Below are 22,281 nucleotides of genomic sequence, written 5' to 3'. Positions count from 1 at the left end.
TCCTCATCTCCTAACTGCCTGTTTCTCTGTTTCTCTTGGATCTCAAAAGAAGTTTCTTCAGGAGCAATGCCAATCAAAGCTTTGGGGGTCAACAGCTGAAGAAAACAAATCATTCCCTTTTGACCAGTTTTAGCCACGCTTTGTCTTATTCCTCATAGATAGAAAATGCCCCTTCATTTTCAGTTGGAGGAGAAGCTTTAGTGTCTGCTTGCTATCAATGCTATACAGTACCCCGGTATTCTGCTTAAGACATTCCATTTCACTAATAGTCTATTACTGTTTGTTTATCTCTCAGTCTTCATGGCTAAGGATAGACATTACACACAAACCAGTTTAAGTGATCAGAAACCGGCTTAAACCTGTAACAGAACAGATGTTCAGTTCACATAAACCAGATTGAAAATGGCTGAGACCAGTTTAAGATAAACCTCGTTGAATGTAGTATCAGACTTAACTGATTTGGGTCAAACTAGTTTATGCAATGTCTGTCCCAGACCCCTTGCTGGTTTAAGGTTTTAAACTAGACTCTCCCAGCATCCAGGCATGCTCTCTAGGCTGGGTGGGGCTCACTGGCAGGAACGACACACACGGGGTACATGGGGGTGCCAGTGCACCCCCTGTCTGGCTGTGCTCCCCATTTCGCCGGCGGGCAGGGGGGTAGGCAGGAGCACCAGTACTCCCCCTGCGAGCAGCAGCCAGGGAGCGAGGCCACCAGCAATAGTGGCCATGCTGCTTCTGGAAGTAGCCGCAGGAGTTCCGGAAGTGGCATGGCTGCTTTTTACAGTGAGTGAAATCGGCCATATGATCGGATGCTGGGAGACACCCCCCCGCCCCCCCCGGGTTGCTGACTGGTGTTGCGGGGATGGGGAGGGGGGCATGTGCCCTTCTGATTCAGTGATTCAAGAGGCACCAGATACCCATGCTCTCTGGTCCACACCAAAACTAGCCTCTCCCCTTTGCTCCTTGGCTGGAGCTTGGCAGAGACTTCAGGCATCTGCCTGGCTTCCCCCTGGTCCCCACCTCCCCTCCACACTGCCTGCTAAGGAGGGATCCCCTGTCCCCTCTGCCTAACACAGACACTTCTCAGCATTAGCTAGCAGACCACATGCTGGCTATAGTCCATGCTGTGGCAGACAGGACATGGAGATCATCAACAGGTAGCTGGTAATGTCCCTCTGTTGTTTTTTTGATGGTGTGATAAACACTGAATTATCATTTCCCTGCTGGGCTGGTCAGAAGGGTGGAGGGGGGAAACCCCTCCCTAATCAGAGTGTCCTGCCAGGGCCTGTCCACGGCCCCCTTAACTCAGCATTGTGTTAGGGAATGGAGAGCTGGTCTAGCGCCCCCTGACTTCTAGCCTGAGCCACTGCAGGCATATGCCTGCATTTTTGGTATGTCTTTGCAATTGTAAACTGATTCAGTCTAGCCAGGGTAGACTAACCTGCAAAGATTGAATCAATTCAGGCTCAGGTTTTTTGAATGTCTGTCCCTAGCCCATGAGCATATGACCTACCTCAAATTTTACTTTTGTCAAATGCATCTTGTCCATGTAGAAGTATATATTCAGCATATTAATATCATGCATATGTATGTGAAATTGCAGCATGTGATATGTTTATCTTCTCTTTTTGACACCCTTACCTGCTCATATTCTCAGGTGTATCCTAACATTTTGAATAACCATTCTAATGGAAACTGCCCCCACTTTAAATCAGTTTTCCAGAGATTAATTTCCTCCAAAATTGCATCTGAATGAGGCTTAAGACCAAAGTACTTGCTGCTGGAAGATTAAACTTTGTTCTAGCTTTACAGTCTTGCAGTATTCCAGGGCTAGATTTGGGCGCTTCAAATAGAAGATTTCCAGCTTCCCAATAGGATTCCACACTTCAAATGAAGCTGCGTAAATTTCCAAAATATGAAACTTCAGTACATCCACTGAATTTTTTTTTTGGGCGCAGGTTTGTTTGAAATTCATTTTAGCAGTTCTCTGTAATTTTACATTTGTCTTTCTTTGAGCCCTATATGGTTGCATTTATTTAACTCAGTACCTAGTTTTACAAGGGGAAAGAAATTGTCATCAAAAGATTTCTGAACAATTTTACTTGCAAAAACTTTTAGATTAATTTGAATTGTTTGACGCACTCAAAAGATAACGGTAAAACAATTTTCTACAATTTGTTTTAGGTTTGACCTGCATATTTGACCATGGCTTTACAGTTACTGAGTTATGCTACTCTTCCTTATTCAAGCTGATTAAACTTTTATAGCACTCATTATGTGTTGTGCCATGGGATTATACACTACTTAAATGCTGCAACTTCATCTGAGATTTTAGTTGCTGTTAAAGAATACTCTATAACAGTTGCAGGGATGAATCTTTGGCAAAGGATACTGACATGAGAGATAAAAAGTACATTTGAATATCTATTGTCAGAGCAAAACAGAGAAGATCTACTCTGTAGTATCTAGAATTTCCCTTCTTTCCAGTGTTCACCCCACTGCAAACACAGTAAAATGTACAGGCGCTCAAATTGTCCTGTTTGGAAACAAATGGCTGAGTGAGTATGTTTAGAGCTGAGCATTTGTTCTGGAAAATCTAGTATTTACAAGTCTGGTGCTTAGATTTCTAATTGTAAACTGAACCTGAAACAACACTAGTTACCTTTTGGACATAGGTAGCCAATTTTAACTTTTGTCTATTTTTACACCTGGCAGTAAATATAGTATGTACTGTGAATCTTTAGAATTTTACTGTTTTTGTACTTCTGACCTTTTGAATCGGGTACCACATATTTTGTACAGGAACTCTCCTTTCCAGAGGAATTTGTTCCTTTTATTCTCAAAAAAAAAATAAAAATAGCATCATGTATTTTAGAAAATGTAACCTTTCTTCTTTCTGTCAAGTGATATGTTGTGTCTGCATCTTATATTAATTGCCCATGTTTTTCTTTCAATATTTTTCTCAGGCAGAAAACCTTCTACTTGATTCAGACATGAACATTAAAATTGCAGACTTTGGTTTTAGTAATGAATTTACAGTTGGTAATAAACTGGACACGTTTTGTGGAAGTCCTCCCTATGCCGCTCCTGAACTTTTTCAGGGAAAGAAATATGATGGCCCAGAGGTGGATGTGTGGAGCCTTGGAGTCATTCTTTACACGCTAGTCAGTGGATCATTGCCATTTGATGGTCAGAATTTAAAGGTACAGTTAACATTTGAAATCTGCATGTATACTCTCTAATTTTTCATTGTCAGTAATACATTTTTCTTTTTCTTTTTTTAAGGAACTGAGGGAGCGAGTATTAAGAGGGAAATACCGTATTCCATTCTATATGTCCACAGACTGTGAAAATCTACTTAAAAAACTACTAGTCTTGAATCCAATAAAACGAGGCAGTTTGGAAGTAAGTAGTTTCATCTTTGTTTAAGAAGTGAACTGCAGAACTGTTAAGATGCTTTAAATCTGGAATAAAAAGTGGGAGTTTCCTTCCTAAAGAAAAAGAAAAGATACTATTTACTTATTAGAGGCCTCAAATTCTCAGGCAGGTAAAGCAGTAGAGCAGTGCAGTTAAATATGGGGAAAAGGCAAGAGATAAAGAAGTCTTTTTCTTCATTTTTGGGTGATCAATTTTTGGCATTGGTTCAAAGGTGGGGAAGTATCAAACGGGGTTGTAGTTAGCTTCTCTTTGTAACAAATTTATTTTGAGAACACCCAAGCACCCAGACCAGTGCAAAGCAACACCATGAGAACTCTTGCCATGCCGTAACTTCCAGCCTTAAGAGGGTAGGGGCCATTTTAGTAGCTTTGTCTAGGAGAGGAAATGAGTTTTCATTCGTCTGGCATTATAAACATAAATATTAAGAGCCATTAGACTGGCAAACTCAAAAGTTATTGGCTATTTTTTCTTAATTTTGTTTCCTCTGAATTTTTACTTGGCAGTAATTTATTTCTAGTTACCTGAGAGTTTAGCTAATTCTGTGCTCTTTCAGCTAGTGAAAATGAGAAGTAGCATTGTCATGTGGATTTGCTTTTAAAGCATCTGCCAGATTACCAGTTGTTTCCCAAGAAAAGTAATTTGCCTGTTCAGTCAGGTGCCTTAAAGGGAATAATTTATTCAGGCAACTGAATTTTTAAAAAGTAAAAAAATAAAAATAATAATAATAAAGTACTTCTCAAATGGCTGAAGCACTGACTTGACGCGCTATACCGGAGCTTGGCAGCATTTTTGCAGCGGACAGCTGCTTTGAACGGAGTTTATTTTTGAGCGCATGCTGCTACCAATCTGGCCTGCTCTGGTGCCAGACCTGCAGTCGTCACATCCTGTCTGCACCCACCCCCCGCCCTGGCATTTCTGCTCTCTGCTGCCCAGGCAAAGCCCATGCTGACAAAATGCCTTGGATGCCCCCTCCACCCCCTTGTTCTGCAGGGTAGATAAAATAGCCTGTGTGCCCTAGGCTGCCAACCCATGTTTAGACTTCATGTTTGATTTGCATAGAGATTCATGCCACAGGTTTCAAATATGTTTTTGATTTGCTTTTGGAGCTCTGCAACAAAGAGAGACTATTGAAAATAGGATTGTTACTAGCAAATAGGCCAACAATTAGCAATGAAAAAAGTCAATGATAAAATAGTTCTAGAGATACAATCTGTATTAGTCACCCATGAACTTTTTTCATTTTCAAATGTGTGTGTTCATAGTAGTGGATACTGTTCTAAAGAATAAATCCTATTTAAGCTTCTTTGTCTTTCTAGTGTGGTGACTTGTGCTTTCTGGCATGTACTCAGTACAATCTAGGATGCATTTTCATAGGGAGCTGTTCTGTGCATAACTTTCTTTCAAGTTGGTTTTACTTTTTGACTTGTTAAAAAAAGTATTTTTCATTTCAGAATAATTACGTTCAACAGGTTATGGGGCAAGTAATGGTGTGTAACTTGTTTGTTGCTTGTAATAAATTACATCTAGATATTTCTGCCTGAAGAATGTGGTATAAGAGCTTAGTGGAAGAAACTGAAGGATTGGTTTCAGAGTGATTGGCTTCTTTCCAGGTTTCCATTTATGAGTTTATGTTCAGAAATTAGGTCATCTTTATAAACGTTTAACAGGTTCACACTTGGGAATACCGGTTCTTTAAAACCCGGAGGCCAAACTTGGCTTCTCACTATAGATATGATAATCATCTAAATTTGGTCTTTGAAATGCTTCTTTGTTACTGTGGGGTGGTGTTAATGGTAGCATCACTGGAGCTTAGCATATTAGTTGTTGCCAAATAGGTAAAACAGTGAAGTAAAAAAGTAAATACATGTTTTGAAGAATCAAGGGTCTGAGGCAGATTTGAAATGAAATATTAGGAAATAATCCATCTTCTCATTGGAGGAGGAGAGCTGTCATAAATGGGTTTTTTTACTAATAGGTTATGAAGTATTTGATGTAAAAGGTATAGGTTAAGTGATTCTGCTTCTTTCCCTTTAGGTATATGTGACTATGGGACACTTGCTTTTAAATGCATATTTCCACCAGTATGTGTATTTATAAGGGTTTTGGAAGTGTATGTGTGAAAAATATATATATGTTTGAGCTTTTGAAAGTCTTCTGTTGAATCTACTTTGTTCTCTTAGTTAATGACTTATTGTTTCTGAGCTGTGCTCTATCACAGCCTGCTCTTGCACTGCTCAGTAGAGCTCTCCTTCATGCTGTCTCCCAGATCATCCAAAGGGATGTTTACAACTCACAATTACAGCAACACTGGAACCAGAGAAACATCTTTTAAATAGTACTTTAATCCTAAACTGGATCAGTTACATTTTACGAAGTTTGTGTAAGCCAGTGATTCTCAACCAGAGTGCTGTAGTACTGTGGGGTGCTTTGAGGTATTTTCAAGATGCTGTGGGGTGCCATGCAATGTTAGTACTGTTCAGTGTGGAAATATGATTCACAAGATAAACCCAGAGATAAATAGTAATCTATACTGTCAAAAATATTCACATGTATTGTGGTCTTTCTCAATTCTTTGCAGCTAGAGAATTGTTCTATTATTATTCTCTTGTCAAAAAAAACAACAAGGGAAAACTTAAGCTGGCACTTCCCAAGGAGTACCTCGAGTCTAAAAGAGTTGAGAGCTCTGGTTTAGGCTTTTTACATAGTTGCAGGAAAGATAGAAACACATTAGAAGTCTGAAACTGTGATTGCAAAGCATGTCAAACAGCAAAGGGAGGGACAAAGCTAAGAGAACTGCGTCAGAAGTTGTACAGATAAGAGAGATTTGATAGATTTAAGGGCAGGTAAATACCTGAAAGTACTTCAATCTCCTTTTTGAAACTAACAACATTCAAAATTAAATGTGTTAATTTAAAAGGGGTGAAGCAGGACATTACAAAAAAAAAACAACCCAACAACAATGAAGTAAAATAAGAAAGGAAAGTGGAACAGGGCAGAGTTACAGATGCAGAGAAAAAGACAATTATTATTTTTTGAGATGGTGGAGTCTCAAACCAAGGCAAAACATTAACAAAAGATGATTTTTCCAGAACAGTAGACAAAATTAACTTGTGCACTGTCAGTTGAAATATGTTTTGCGTTGATGATCAGCTTTTTAAGTATCCTAACCAAGGTTATTTCCTATAATTAGTTGATCTCACTACAGATAATTAGCTGGTCTCATCTATAATTAGCTGATTTCACTACAAACAGCAACAAGGTAAAGCCTCTGAGGTAATATGTTTAATAGTGGGAGACTAAGAATATACAACTATATTAAAGTAAAACATCTTTGAAAGGTGAAGAACTAAAAATGGACTTTTTATGCATAAATCCAGACAGGAGAAGAAGGGACAAAGCTAAGGGAACTGCATCAGGAGTTGTAGTATTGTAAGCATATTGCTGAAAGATGGTACTAGGAGTGGGGGAGAAGCTGGTTTCTGTTGTCTAAAGAATAGTGGCTGTCAGTAGAAGCAGTTTGCTTTCTTATTCCTTTTGCATTTCACTAGTGCCAAATTAAAGGATTCCTACCCCTTTTTTTCTGTTATGGCAAGGTTTTGCCCAGGGGGGTAAAAGGGGTTACTGGAGCCCCCTAATAGCTAGTACCTAGGATGGGGATGCCCCCCTCACCCTGCCCTAATTATACTAATATCTTTCAGGATGCTATAGCTAATTGATTTCAGTCTTATTGCAAGTTTTTGCTCATAGGTTAAAAGAGGAAAACAAGAATTCATGCTTTTCCAGCTCCTAATCAGTTTTTCATCGTTGAATTAGTTATTGAACCGATTTAAATTGAAGTAACTGAAATGAAGAAAATTAGTGTCTCCTGCACCTGCAGGTGGTTAATCAGTGACTTCCCCCAGTTCTGTGGTTTGACTTCCTTTATAACATTGACATATAGTGCTTAAATAGTATTTAAATTATTTTAATACTGTAGCATACCTGGGCCTTTAATATAGGTTGTCATAATTTTAAATAGATTTATTTTTAATATGCGGCAGGTTATTTAATCCTGTATTTTAATCAGCCTGCTCAGCCAGTGCCATTGGGACGAAGTTTGGTGCTCAGGGCAAAGCCCGCAGCAGCAGTCCACTGTTGCCCCACGCACAGATCCAGGGGGGCACATGCCCCCCTCCATGCTTGCCCAGGAGTGCACTTCTCCATCCCTGCGTCCCTGCCAAATGAGCTGCTCGCAGCTCTGTTCCACATCCCACCCTGGCTAGGCAGCGCCTGTTGGTGCCCCTTTGCTTCAGCACCCAGGGTGGTTGCCCCGCTCGCCCCTCCCCCTGCTTGCTACGGCACTCTGCTTAGGGAATGTGTTTTTTACTCTTCTGTTTCCACTATTACTGCCCTGAGCCCACCTTTTAAATGTTTAAATTTTTGCCTTAAAGACAAGCAGGCTAGTATCTCAACCAACGTAACGTGCCTGTGTAAAGTTATAGGATATTATACCAATAGAAACAACATAGTTAGCCATCTAGTTTCCACCCAGAGTCAGGGAGCTAAAACTTACAACTATTACTGTTAGATGTTTAAGTTATTATTATGGTAATCACGTAAAAAGACAACTCATGCCTTTCTATCCAGCAATCAGATTGTGTTCAAGTTTCATAGTTTCATAGTTGGTAGGGTTGGAAGGGACCTGAGGAGATCATCTAGTCCGACCCCCTGCCATGGCAGGAAAGAATACTGGGGTCAAACGACCACGGCCAGATGTTCGTCCAGCCTCCTTTTAAAGACCCCCAGGGTAGGAGCCAGCACCACTTCTTTTGTAAGTTGGTTCCAGGTCCTAGCCACCCAGACAGTGAAATAGCGCTTCCTAATGTCTAGCCTGAAACTACCCTCCGCTAGCTTGTGTCCGTTGTTTCTTGTAACTCCTGGGATTGCTCGGGGGAACAGGGACTCTCCCAGTGCCTGCTGGTCCCCCTTGACTAGTTTATAGACTGCCATTAGATCCCCTCTTCACCTTCTCTTTTGGAGGCTGAACAGGTTCAGGTCCCTCAGCCTTTCCTCGTAGGGTCTGCCCTGCTGACCCCTGATCATGCGGCTGGCCCTCCTTTGGACCCTCTCCATATTGGCCACATCCCTCCTGAAGTGTGGCGCCCAGAACTGGACGCAGTACTCCACCTGTGGCCTGACCAGTGTCGCATAGAGGGGGGAGGATCACCTCCTTGGACCTGCTTGAGATGCATCTGTGGATGCACGACAAGGTATGGTTGGCCTTCCTGACTGTGTCCCCACACTGTCGGCCCATGTTCATTGTGGCATCAATGATGACTCAAAGGTCCTTTTCTGTCTCAACACTGGCAAGAAGGGAGTTCCCCAGCCTGTAGGTGTGCTGCTGGTTCTTCCTCCGCAGGTGCATTACCCTGCATTTGCCAATGTTGAACCCCATCCTGTTCTCTTCGGCCCACCCCTGTAAGCTGTCTAGATCCACTTGCAGCCTATTCCTTCCTACTAGCGTACCCACTTCCCCCCCACATCTTAGTGTCCTCTGCAAACTTGAACAGGGTGCTTTCTACCCCCTCGCCCAAGTCACTGATGAAGATGTTGAATAGTGCGGGCCTGAGGACCGAGCCCTGGGGGACCCCAGTCCCGCATCCCTCCAGGTCGAATAAGACCCGTCCACCACCACCCTCTGGGTGCGGCCCTCCAGCCAGTTAGTGACCCATCTGATAGGGAGCAACACCACTGTCTCCTAGTTTCTTACTGAGAATGGGGTGAGAGACCGTGTTGAAGACCTTCCTGAAGTCCAGAAAGACTATATCCACTGCGACACCTGCATCCAAGGACTTGGTGGCCTGGTGGTAGAAGGCCACCAGGTTGGTTTGACAAGACCTACCCCTAATGAACCCATGCTGGTTGCCCCTGAGTATAACCTCCCCTGCTGACCCTTCCTGGACATGTGCCAGGATAGTTCTTTCGAAAAGTTTATTAGCATAGTAGCAAGGAGCCCTGCTTATGGTCCAGAATCCAGTTGTAGCTGGATACTCTACAACCACATAATAAAAAGATATTTCAAGCTACTTTACAAATTTTGCATGCTACTGATGCCCCTGGAAAATATTACACTTAAGACATGATTAACTGGTCAATCACATCTTAAAGTGTAGCATGGCCAGACATCCAGGCAGTTAAATGGCTTAACAGAAAGCAAAACCGTCCACAGAGTGTTTTGCACATAAAAAGTGTAGTAATTTTTGTTGCTGGTTTAAATCTCACCTGAAAATGAACGTGTACCTGGATGGACTGTACCAGGGCTCAAATGGACCCAGTGCAGTCCCTGCCAGCCACTGATCAGCAGCTGGCTGTAGAGTCTTGCACCAGCCTGGTGGATCCTCAGAGGCAGACAACAATTAGCTGATTGTCTAGCACAAATGTTTACCAGTGTAGAGGGAGCCTGGGATTATGATCTCTGACCAGCTCCCCCTGTACTGGCAAGTAGGGCACAACTGGGGTCTGATCCCCTATCCCAAAATCACATGTACTGCCATGCATGTGCAGCATGGCAGGAGGCACAATTGTTGGGATTGTGGATTGAATCCTGTCACACCTTTTAACTTAATGTTTTTGTAATGCATGGCTAGCTTGCTGGCCAAGCATTTGTTTCTGCCTCTCACATGCATAGATTTGTGTTGGTTGATGCTGGAACCAAGAAACGTATTTTCTAAACTGGGATCAATCAAGCTTCCATTGAAGTGATTTACTCTAGTGGGATTTGGATCAAGTCCAGTTTGAATAAATAATTGAATTATTTAACTGAGGTTTGTTTCATTTCTTAGCAAATTATGAAGGATCGGTGGATGAATGTGGGCCATGAGGAGGAAGAATTAAAGCCATATACTGAGCCTGAACCAGATTTTAATGACACCAAAAGAATAGGTATTGTGTGGAAGTAAAGGATAAAATATTACCTTGCAAAAAATTACTTTAATTTTCTGAAGACTGGCATAAAACCTTATTATATAAGTGAAATGTATCTGCTATTTATTTAAACGAAGAACTTATTTTTATAGTGACCTTCCTTATAGATATTTTACCTTGTTCTGTCCCAAAGTATATACATATTTAATTAATTGAATACATGGTAAAAGTTTTCAAGAGAATAGTGGTACTGTAAAAAACGAAGCTGTGTAAGAGAAGCAAAGATTTTTGTGGGCAAGACCTGAAGAAGGATACATTACATTCAAAACCTTGTTTAAGTGTCTTTCAGCCATGCAGTTTGTCCAATAAAAGAGATCACCCACGAAAATCCTTTCCTCTTGCATACTTCCAGGACCATCGTGGGTCTGACATCACTCTAATACTACCAATGAAGCTGCAGCTATTTTAACATTGAACAATAAATGAAATGTAGGCTCATTTGAGTTTTAAAATCATCAGTTACTTATTTTAGGTTTTCTATATTCATTGCAAATTGCAGATTAATTTTGAACATTATTCCTGCCAAGAATAAATTGTCGTTTTGTTTTTTTTTTAACGTTCAGACATAATGGTCACCATGGGCTTTTCGAGAGAGGAGATCCATGAATCTTTAGTAAACCAAAAGTACGATGAAGTCATGGCTACCTACCTGCTTCTAGGTAGAAAACCAGCAGAAGTAAGTGTTATCTACTATATATCTGCCAATTAGAATTCTAAGTCTCATTGGATTAAATAAAATTGAGGTTTTTTTTCTTTTTTATGCCTTGCACAAGACTCTTAAAATTAGCTTGGGAGAGATGATGGTTCTTTAATGTCCTAGCCTATTGATTCCCAACCCTTTTATACTGCAGACCAACAAACGTTCTAATTTACATATTTAAATTTAATTTTTACGGGGTTTGGGGGCAGGGTTGTGAGGATCGGATCAGGTTGGGGCACCAAGGGACCCTGCAGGGGAGGGGGCTGCACAGGCAGTGGCCTGAGGGGACCCAGCTGGGGTTGCCCAGGAAGAAGGGACTCTGCTGCCTTGCCCAGGAGCAAGCAGCAGAGCTGCCTCCCTGCCCTCCGCCCTGGCCATTTCCCCACCCACAGCTGTGAGCAGGGCTGGGGGGTCCTGCCCGGCCTGGTGCAGGCCCGGTACCTGGTGCACAAGCAGCACCTCGCCAGGTGCAGCCATGGCAGTGGAACAAGGTGCACAGAGCTGGCTGCTCCACCACCCAGCTTTAGCCCCGCACACATGTGACTGCTGGCTGCTGGAGCCATGGCCTGGCAGCCAACTGCCTCCCTATCCTCCACGTCTGTCCCGTCCTCTGCACCGTTGGGAACCCCTGTCCTGACCATTCTTCTCTGACCTCGATTAAATGTAGTTAGCTAACAAGTAAAATGTCCTGGTATTAAGTTTAATGGTGTTTAGAGAAAAGGTCAAGGAAGATAAAAGCAATGACACCAAAGCTCAGGATTTGAGTTCTTCTGGCAGTTTTGGAAAGTGCCCCAGCACTTGCTTTCAAATTTAACTGTAGGCAACACTACTTATTATGTAAATTAAAAATCGAGGGAATGAGAGTGATCTAGATATTCTTTCTTACTGTGAAAGGGTTTACTGAGGTTCTGATACAAAGTCTGTTGAAAGCCTGGAGTCTTCATGACTTCAGTGGGCTTTGAGTCTACTCCTGACAGACCTCATTTAAAAAAATTACAAACAAAACTGTCTGAAAAATTCACTTTGAAGGAGATGAATCCTGTTCAGCTTGAGTAGTTGTGTATTAATATAATTGTGTTCCTTTGCTTTCCCTCTTGCTTCTAAAGCAATGCAGAACCAAAGAAACTGACCCATGCTTGGCTTGCATAGCCAGTATTTCAGAACGGCAATTGATTAGACATAAGACATAATGCTTAAATTTTTGTAAATTAGCTAATACTTTGGGGCTTGCCTAGTTTTTATTCTATTTATGATGCCACATGAATGCTGGACCAGGGATCAAAAGAGTGTAGATAAGGTGAGCATATGTGGAACTTGGAGGAGAACCCAGTCGCATCTTATCTCCCTTCTCAATCTCCCTTTGTCCCTAGTGCAGAATTCTAACACATGCTCATCTGTTTACAGTGAGATGAGTATTCTGTTCTAAGGGTGCTCTCATTTATCACTTTACATAAGGCTAGGTAGCATATTCCATATTTTCTTGCATACCACACTCTCAATTAAAACGTGCACCTTGGATTTTGAAAGGCAGAAGGCAGAATTTCTGCCCCCCCTGAGTCGCAACCTACTGTGTGACTTAGGAAAAGTCAGTCCTCCTGGAAATAGAAGTGGCTAGGAAGAGTGGCAATCTAGAAGATAGTCTGGGGGAAGCAGCAAGAAATTTCTGGTGTGGTAGGGCAGCAACAAAGCTAGGCCCCAAGCCCTTAAAGGGCAGTAACAACAGTTACTACTTTTTTGCAAATAATTCTGTATACGAGTTCCTGTGAATCATAAAGGCTTGTTTCCATACCAAAAATCTCATCAAGATACTACAGGCTGCATGCAGCAGCTTGCATGCCCTGAACCAGTTCAATTGTGACTTCAGGCACCAGCTACAGCACTTAGCCAGTGGCTACTGCAAATTCTTTAGTGGTTGTGAGAGGGTTAACATCGAACTCCACACTTTCTGCTTGCTGGGGCCAGGGAGAAATGACAGCCATCTTAGCTGCCATTAGAGCAAAGTGTCTGCATATTTCTATTCCTCCCTCTGTTCCAGCAAAGAAAAATAAACTCTCTTGCCTAAGACACCCACCTCAGTTTTGGAGGGCTGATTTTTTTTTTAGGGGGAAAAGGTGCATGTGGCATGGAAGTAAATACAGTGTTAGGTTTGAATTTATTTCTGTAAATTATATTTACAGTAAAATTTCTGCTATCTGGCATTTAACTAACCAGAAATTCCATCAACTGGAATTTCGGGCTCGCCTGCCAGATGCGACCAGGGAGTTGTGGGGGAAAGCTCGCATGCAGCAGCTGCTACTGCCACCCACCACCCTGTGCTGCTGCCACTCCGCATACAACCACCGCCACCCCCACCCCCTGCTCTGCGTGCAGCTGCCACCACCCTGTGCCACTGCTGCTCTGTGTGCGGCCACTTCCACACCCCACTCAGCATGCGGTTGCCCCCCACCTCCCCACCCGGCTCTGTGTTATCTGAAAACCCCTGCTTTTTTATGTTTCTAGTTTGAAGGAAGTGAGTCCTTGTCCAGTAGTAACCTGAGTCAACGGTCTCGACCTAGCAGCGACCTCAACAACAGCTCTGTGCAGTCTCCCGCTCACCTGAAAGTCCAACGGAGTATATCAAGTAATCAGAAACAACGGCGATTCAGTGATCATGGTGGGAATGATATTCAAACAAGTAAATTAACATGTACAATTTAAGTTGGTGTGCAGTGTTTTGTGATCCTGGCAGGTCCATTTTTCTGTGCATTTGTTTTATGCTTCATCATGCCACCCCATAATGCTTTTTATTTGTATAAATGCTTCAGTGATAAAGGAGGGCCAGTTTAACAAATTAATCCCTTTGACCTTACTTTTTATAACCAATTTGTGTGTGTATATAAATAATTATATTTGCATAATAATTACTATATATGCATGTGTGTACACACGCACATGTGCACACACACGCATGTATGTGTGTGTATAGATAGATATAATACACACACACACACACACACACACACACACACACACAATGTTTGAATTAAGTCCTTGAACAAATCTTTCATTTCTCCTTTTCTTCCTTGCTAGGTCATTTCCCCTATAAGTGGCCGGTACTTAAGGACAGATCTTTAGCTGATATAAATTAGTTTTATTTATGTTGGTGGAGTACGACAGCTTTTCCCCAAAATATTTAAAAATTGAGTTGAAAAGGGAAAACTGTTGTTGCTCATTTGCTAAAGAGAAGATAGGGAAAAGTCTTTTAAAAATAAAATATTAAAAATAGGAAACAATTTCCCATTCATTAGCTTGACATTCCATTTTCTTTGCTTGTTTTTTAACAATTTTATTAATGATTAAACTAATTTAAATACTAGTTTTAAACTAAAAGTTCAGTACCAGTATGAAGCAGGAAGTCTATGATGAACTTACAAATGTGAAAACATAAAGTGTAATGAAGAGGCAGATACATTTTAAAACTAATGGCTGCTTACATATGTTAAAAAAACATAAAACGGCACTTTACTTTGAACTTGGTGTGTTCCCATGCTGAGCCCAGCACACGCCCAGAAGAGGCATTGCATTAGTTGGACCTGGCTTACCCAGATAGATTGGGTGCTATAGTGGGGCTTTTTTGGTGCTTTTATCTAATGCTGATTGAATCAGCATTAGATAAAAGCACCCAAAAGCCCTGCTGAAATGCCTGATCTATACAGGTGCTGTGGAGCCAGGTCAAACTAATGCTTTGCTTCTTCCAGTAAAGCACTTCTTTTGTTGTTGTTTTAGCTTCCGTAACAGTGTGCGCACCAGTCATTGCCTTAGTCATTCAGAGTTGGTTATCAGAGAATTGTACTTCAGCCTATATTGACTGAGAAACATGCAAAGGTAGTTTCTAGATAGTATTCATATTCTTTTCGTTTGACAGTTGGTCCTTCAATTCCTCCTGCTGTATCATATACTAAAAGGGCTCAGGCAAACAGTGTGGAGAGCGAACAGAAAGAGGACTGGGATAAGGATGCATCTCGTAAACTAAGCAGCACTACGGTTGGATCCAAAGGAGAAATGGCTGCAAGTCCACTTGTAGGTCCAGAAAGAAAGAAATCAACTACTGTTCCAAGTGTGAGTATGTGGGTGGTTTTTTCAAGCGTTGCTGGGATAAAATCTGTTGTGTATAGGGCATATTCCATATATACCCTCCTTATATTAGTGAATATTCTGTTAACCATATATTCTAATAGCTTATTTTGGTATATCGATAGGAAGCTATGCTATAATTATCTTTAAAAAAAAAAAAAAAAAAAAAGCTTCAAGTCTGCTTCCAGAAGTGTGTTTTCCTTTTATACTTTCAGTAATGCTCTAACCTAACATGATGCCAGGCTTGATTGAACAGCATTGTGGATGTTCAGTGCATACACTTAAAACATTTCTTGCTACTTGAATAGGGATACAGGATGCCTAATTAAAGCATGAACTTGGAAGACAAGGTTCTTTGAGTAGATGTGATAACTTTTATTAGACCAACTGAGTAGTTGGAAAAAAGTTCTTGGCAAGCTTTTGGGCTTAGTCACCCTTCTTCGGGCACAGGGAGTCTCTGGTGCTCTGAGAGTCCAAGGAATGAGTTTCAGACCAGCAGAGACTCTCTGTGCCTGAAGAAAGGTGACTGTGCCTGAAAGCTTGCCAAGAACTTTTTTTCCAACTACTCGGGTTTGTCTAATAAAAGATATCACAGTCTAGTCAAAGAACCTTCTGTGCCTGTGTCCTTAGACCAACACGGCTACAACAAAATACCCAGGAACTTGGAAGAGCTATTTTAGAGTATGCAGGTCTCACAAGTTATAAGAATCAAACCTCTTTGTCAAGATAAGATATATGTTGTCAAATATGAAGATAGAAGCATTTGCGCAGTTCAGGCCAAAAAAAATCCAACAAGATGCACTCTGTAGAAATTTTCACTTTTCTTTGGAATTTCACTGTGGCTTCTTTTGGATTATTAGGGTGGAATTCATGTTCCTGCTAAAAAAAACTCTCTCTGTAAGCAAAACGTGTTTAAATCTACTACATTTAAAGACTACTTCTACTCTAATAGCATCTGCAGTAGATCACAGCTGCCTCAAAACTATTTTTCTCTTATTTAAAAACTTCTCCCTGGTGGGACTTGAAGTTAGGGCTCAGTGGATGTGTGATTGGACTGAGTCCTGTGAGATGAGATTATATTAGATAATCAGTCTGTTGGTGCCTCCTCAAAACTATCACCCAAAAGCTGATTATGCTGGTGAGTGTTAGAAGCTAATATATCCAAAGTATTTCTTTACTTAGAACTAATTAAATTGAGTATCTTTATGAGGGAGAGTGAAAAAATTCATATACTTGCTATTAGGTACTATGATTGTACAGTATGGATCTGTTACTATTTGTAGGGCATTTGTGAGAGAGACTTCATGAGGAGCTAACTTAAGATAGTACCATATGATGTTGCAGTTGTACTTCAGCTCGACCAAGCATTTCTTATGGAAAAACTCCTACTTTTTCTTATAACTTGTTATGTTAACATTAATTTCTAACTAACTTGGCATAGATGAGTAAAGCAGAAGGCAGGGCAGAGAGAATGAGCCAATTTTTTAAATAACATGGTGGCAAGAAATACATCATCAGGTTATAGGTAAGGACAGACTATCAAAAAATAGTTCTCTGTGACCTTCACCATTTTAACACACAAACTTATTTGGCATTCATCGCTGTACTTTCTCACAAAATACACTTCAATTCCACATGGTAATTCCTAATTTCAACATAATACCAAGGCTGAGTAATGCAAAAATCTCCTTTCAGCAAAGGGGGGAAAAAATTAGGATCAGAACTGGATAGCATACCAGGATGCCCAAATAGTCCTGCAGACCTCATTGAGACCTTACAGGGATATCATAGTTCACATTCCTAGCAGGATTGGAACCTATATACCTTTTTTGCCATCCTTAGGAACTGGATGTTAATAAAGCATTAACTTCACTTTCCCATTCTTTTTTATTTTATTTTCCATGCTTTTCTTCAGTGCTCTTAGTCCATGTTTTTATCCGTAGATAGTGTGGTAATGACAGGATTAGAAATGGATAGATGGTAAGGTAACTTTTTTTATGTCAAAAGGTTAGTTAATGTCTTTTTCATAAACAGTTGGGAGTGTAACTTGCCACGGCGTTAAATATGTTTTCATTTGTCTGATATGTTTGCATTTTCTTATACCTTGATAATACCCATATAATTTTGATGAATTGTTTCTATTTTTCCTCTTCTATCCTCCTTTCCAGAACAATGTTTTTCCAGTTGGCGGGATGACAAGAAGAAACACCTACGTTTGTGAACGATCTACAGATCGTTATTCAGCAATACAGAATGGGAAAGACAACAGGTAGGCAACATTTTAGCATTTGTGCTAAGTTACATCAGAGGAGAAAAATAAACATTTTACCAATTTGGTTACAGTACAAAACACTCTGTATTGTGTAGTGAATCAAACCTTGCATACAGTTGTAAGTGTCTTGTCATCTGCAAAACCCTCTGAATGTTTTTATATTGTGATTAGGTTTATGGCAAAGTCAGTGTTTCTTTTTTTACTTATTTCTATCCCAAGCTATTTAATTATCAGGAGTAGCCTCCATCACTGTAGCGAGGACAGAGGAACTTGCAGCCTAAATGGACAAAAATACTCTAGAGTCAAACGATGGCTCTGAAAGTGTAAGACTTGTTTTGATTTGGGTTTTTTTAATTGTTACATAGCAACTATTGAATAAGATTTAACTCTGTAGCTGACGTAGAGCTATGGATCTCATGTTTACTTAACTTCGCCCAGAAAATCCTTCAGTGGATTCTAGTTCTTTATTGTATCTGATAGATGTGAATATTACTGTGGATTAAATATATTGTTATTTTGGGGGTTTTGGTGAGGTGGGGGGGCGGGGGTTAAAGAAAATCTTTATACATTAATTAAACTCTTGTTATGTGAACAATTTTTTTTCAATAAATCCCTGGGGAGCCACAAGATCTTTTCAGGGGTGCCACTGCCACTTGACATTGTCCTATGTTCCTCTGTTTCCAGGAGGTGCATAAGGCCCCGCACAGGGAAGTGGCTGTGCCAGTAGGAGACACTCCTGCCTACATTAAGTTCATCCCCTGGTTGAGAGCCACTCTATATTAATGCATTAATAAAAAAAATTACCATGCTGCTTCAAGTAAACATAGATATGTTTGACTGAAATGTTAAGTATCAGTACAGTACAAGGGGTACACTCATGGGGGTTTCCTGAACAGAAGTCTGATAAACCTAATGCAGCCAGGAACACCCCCTGCTGGTTGCAGCTGCTTTCTTTTGGCCCTGCCTGCATTTCCTGGGAAATGGGTTGCCACTAAATTTGGATAAATCATAGTACCTTAAGTCTAAAAAGTTTGAGAATCACCAACCTATATGCATCTATATGTTATCCTAAAATAATCTGAAGGCTAAGAACTGCAAAGATCAGAAAATGAAGGGCAGCTGGTTAAACTAATTGCATTTTGGTTACCATCACTTAACTATATTTTGCTCAATAAATTGAACAAAACACTCTGTATTTTCTCTAATTTCCTAAAATATAGGATTGTGAGCTATGTTTGTGAGTCAAACATGGAGGGAAAAATATAAAGCCTTGCTAAATTATTTTTGATAATTGTGGAATGATTCAAAAGCAGCCTAAAACTTGTTGCCATTTCAGAATGGTTTACAAGTACAATTATGAACTTTTCAAGAAAAAATGGATAGAGCATTGTATAGGCATTAATTTCAAGAGGAGAATTGTTTTTCTGGTTACTGACAGGTGATGTTTTAAGAGTAAAAACATTATCTAGTTTTAACTTTAAAATATTTAGTATATCATAACTTTCTAAGTACACAACATTTTGATTAGTACGCTTTCTAAAAATAACATTAAATAATACAAGTACAATATGTTGGAAATTTGACAATTGTAAAATATTGTCTGTGATGAAGTGGCTAGGTTTTTGTCTGGTTCTTTTAATGACTGAAATAAATATTCATATGGTTGTTTCTCTCTTTTTCTTGACTTTCTTATAGATATCAATTGAGTTGTAATACAGTGCTACACTCCAAAATACATAGTGTATTATAGCTTAGTTTGTTTAGTGTAGTTGAACACATATCCTGCCACAAGCTTGTAATGGAACTAAAAGCTTTTATCTATTGGCTTTCTTCTAGAAATCATATATTGCTTTGGGACTTGGTTTCTGCTTCATTATGAATAGATTTCATCATGCTTTGGTAAAACTAAATCTTTTATATGTAGAGTTTGAGGATTCTTGAACACATGATAGTTTGGTTTTGATGACTTTACAATTTTTTTAACCAGAAGTTATGTCCTAAGTCTTCCAGAGGCACCCTGAGTTAAAATGTGGAGTATTTTAATTTACGTTAATTAGAACACTTGAAGTCTGCAGTAGTTCTGTCTGTACCACATAAACCAGGCCGGTCCAACTTCAAAGTAGCCAGAGGCCACATGCGCCCTGGCCTGCACACATCAAGGGCAGTACCATTGGGCTATGCTCCCACCGTCCCCCAGCCTGCACATTCCATGAGTGAGTACTCTCACCACTCCTACCCACTTCCCCCAACTCCCTTTCTGTGTACAATGGGTGAGCACATCACCACGCTGCTGCAATCCCACCTCATCTCCAGTTCCCTGCAGGCTCCCCTGTAGCACCACACTGCGTAGGTGCTCTGGGCTGCTGGCTCCCCTGGCACCATGGGCTGCACTGCACCATGCTGCCTCGCCCACTAGGGCAGGGGCATGCAGCCTGGAGGCCACCAGTTAGACAGCCATAACATCAGCTAAGCAGAAGTCTCGGTGCTGGCACAGATGCCTATAACGGTCTATTTCATGACTTGGCTAGTTCAGTTTAACAGTGGTGAATGTTGCGTATTGCAGTAGTGGAAACGTTCTCTCTCTGATTTAATTTTATCGTACAATTTTGGAGTGGGGTAGTACCCTAGGTGTCCTAAATGACAAAACCATCGCTACCTCTGTTCTAGGAAAAAATGTTTTCTTTTCGGACCTATAATGTCATCTTTAAAACTTGTGGTCCCATGGGACACTGCAGGATTCTTGTGGGAGTTGTGTGAAAACTTTAAAACTCTCCCTGCAACATGGCATCCCCCTGGAGAAGTCCCTCTAGCTAGGTTATGTGCTTTTTAAAGTTTAGCTTCAATTTCAAAAGTCAATTGAAAATTCTTATGTTCAGGTATTTTGTGTGTGGTTTTTGGGTTTTTTTTTTAATGAAGTTGTAAAATTGCCTGCTTGCACTTGATTTTCTGGCGTCGATCCAGCATAGCAGCCAAGCTTTCTGATGTGCTGCAGTGTTTGGGTTTTTTAGAACCCCCCCCCACCCCCCCGGAGTGGTTTTCAAACTTCCTGAAGTCACAGAACCTTTCCATATAATTTCTTCTGCCCTGCCCCTGGCTCCATGAGCCATATGGGGTAACATGGCCCAGTCTTCCATTACTCGCAGACTTTGTAGAATCCCTGATGACCTATTGGAGATTTCCATTCCTACTACTGAACACAGTTTGAAAACCACTATCTTAAGTGTGGTTGTTACTGCACATGGTTGTCAGAGAGCTTCTTGCTGCACCATTAAGTTATTCCACATATAGTGAGGATCCAGAAATAAATGCAACTTTGTGTTGCTTAAGTTTCAGTAAAGCATTTTGCAATAAAAAGCTTAAAATAATCCCATAAAAAGAAGTATAACAAGTGCCTTAATATGACTTGGAAACTGGTAAACTTAATAATCTCATTTATCCTTTTAATTGTTTGTACATATATGTATTGTATTATACTTACGCCATAAGCACTCGGGCTCTGAGAGATTTTTACCCTAGCAGTACCTTTTACAGTGGACATATATTTTGCTTGTCCTTGTGGTCTGAACTCCTACATGAATGGCAACATATGCTTCCTGTCCCTCAATTCCTCTTGATCATCTGGGCTTGAGACAGGGCTTTTGTAATTTGGTTTAGTAAATGTTTTTGCTCTACAGTGGCACTCAGAATCTGCTTTTTCCCTGCTGTTTTGGAGCTTTCTTCAGTTCATCCTCTTTCCACCATTTCTCTTGGTCTCCACCACTTAGTGAGATGTGAGGTTCCCTTGGGTTGCATCAAGTAGCTTCTCCAACTGAATGAAGCTTCATTTTTCCCCCTCACTTGACTGTCAAGGTAGGTTGCCCTAGATCACTTGGATTTAAGCTGTGTCCCTCCTGCAATAGCACTATATATGTCCCACAGTCAGGGATAATAAATTGTGCTCCTGTTTTTGAACAGTTTTGTATCCCTTATTATCCGCAAGTTTGATCCCAAAAGAAGCACAAGACCAGACTCTAGGTTTTCCTCCTGTGTAAATTGATGGGATTGTTCTCTGACCCCAGAGTTTAGTACTATGTGGAATTCAGACCTTTCAACGGCGAAGTGCCATTTTGAAAAGACAGTCTTCATTGCTGGCACCAGAAAACGGACACAGAGATGCTGCCAGAGGGAAATCCCCATCCCTAAATACTTTCCAAAAGATGCATTCACCTCCCCTTTGTCTTTCTTGCTCCAAATCTGAGGCCTCATGGGGATCCCAAAGCAGTGCAGAAATATTCCAGTGTTGAAGTACTGGTGCTGATGCTTCCTCCTCGCAAGTCACCCTCTTCAGTGTGCAAGGATAAATATCCAAGCCATTCTTTTATGCCTACTCTATCACCTTGTTTTCATGGATTCAGCACATTGCCACAGACTTCTGATGTGGCACTGAGAACATGTACACTAACATTACCACTCTGCCAAGATGTGGCCTGCCAGTGCGGTCTCCTGTGGTACTATTTTCTCCGTTAGTGATGATGTCTTCAGTGGCATCACTTTATTTCATGTAACTGGGTGACTTGAGCCATTTGAGGCTATAGACTTTGCTACTTTCTCTGGCTCTGTTGAATCTATCAGCCCCCCTAGCTCAGGCTCTGATCCATAGAACCATCCCTTGTTTCAGGTTTGTTGGAACAATTAAACAAAGTGTCCTCTTTTACTCCAAAAATGATCATGGTTCCGAGTGTGCTTATAGTACTTCTTACCATAGCCACAGGTTTCCCTTGAAGAAAAGCACTGGACTAGGCCACTGCCTCATACT

At 40.8% G+C, this 22,281-nt stretch overlaps 1 protein-coding gene across 5 annotated transcripts in view; it reads left to right on the top strand.

Moving 5' to 3' along the window:
- The window catches only part of MARK1 (microtubule affinity regulating kinase 1), a 135,888-nt gene that overhangs the window by 93,364 nt on the left and 20,243 nt on the right, over positions 1-22,281 (top strand). For all 5 annotated transcript variants that reach the window (XM_006022339.3, XM_006022337.3, XM_006022338.3 and 2 more), the window contains 7 exons: positions 2,967-3,203; positions 3,286-3,405; positions 10,260-10,359; positions 10,965-11,077; positions 13,601-13,754; positions 15,006-15,199; positions 17,383-17,483. In XM_006022339.3, the coding sequence (XP_006022401.1) occupies positions 2,967-3,203; positions 3,286-3,405; positions 10,260-10,359; positions 10,965-11,077; positions 13,601-13,754; positions 15,006-15,199; positions 17,383-17,483 (1,019 nt within the window). The remainder of the gene's footprint in view (positions 1-2,966; positions 3,204-3,285; positions 3,406-10,259; positions 10,360-10,964; positions 11,078-13,600; positions 13,755-15,005; positions 15,200-17,382; positions 17,484-22,281) is intronic.

The sequence above is a fragment of the Alligator sinensis genome, unplaced genomic scaffold (assembly GCF_000455745.1).
Source record: "Alligator sinensis unplaced genomic scaffold, ASM45574v1 scaffold178_1, whole genome shotgun sequence".
In the NCBI taxonomy this organism is placed as follows: Eukaryota; Metazoa; Chordata; order Crocodylia; family Alligatoridae; genus Alligator; species Alligator sinensis.
Note: the sequence above shows the minus strand (reverse complement) of the source record. Positions and strands in the feature narration are given on the sequence as shown.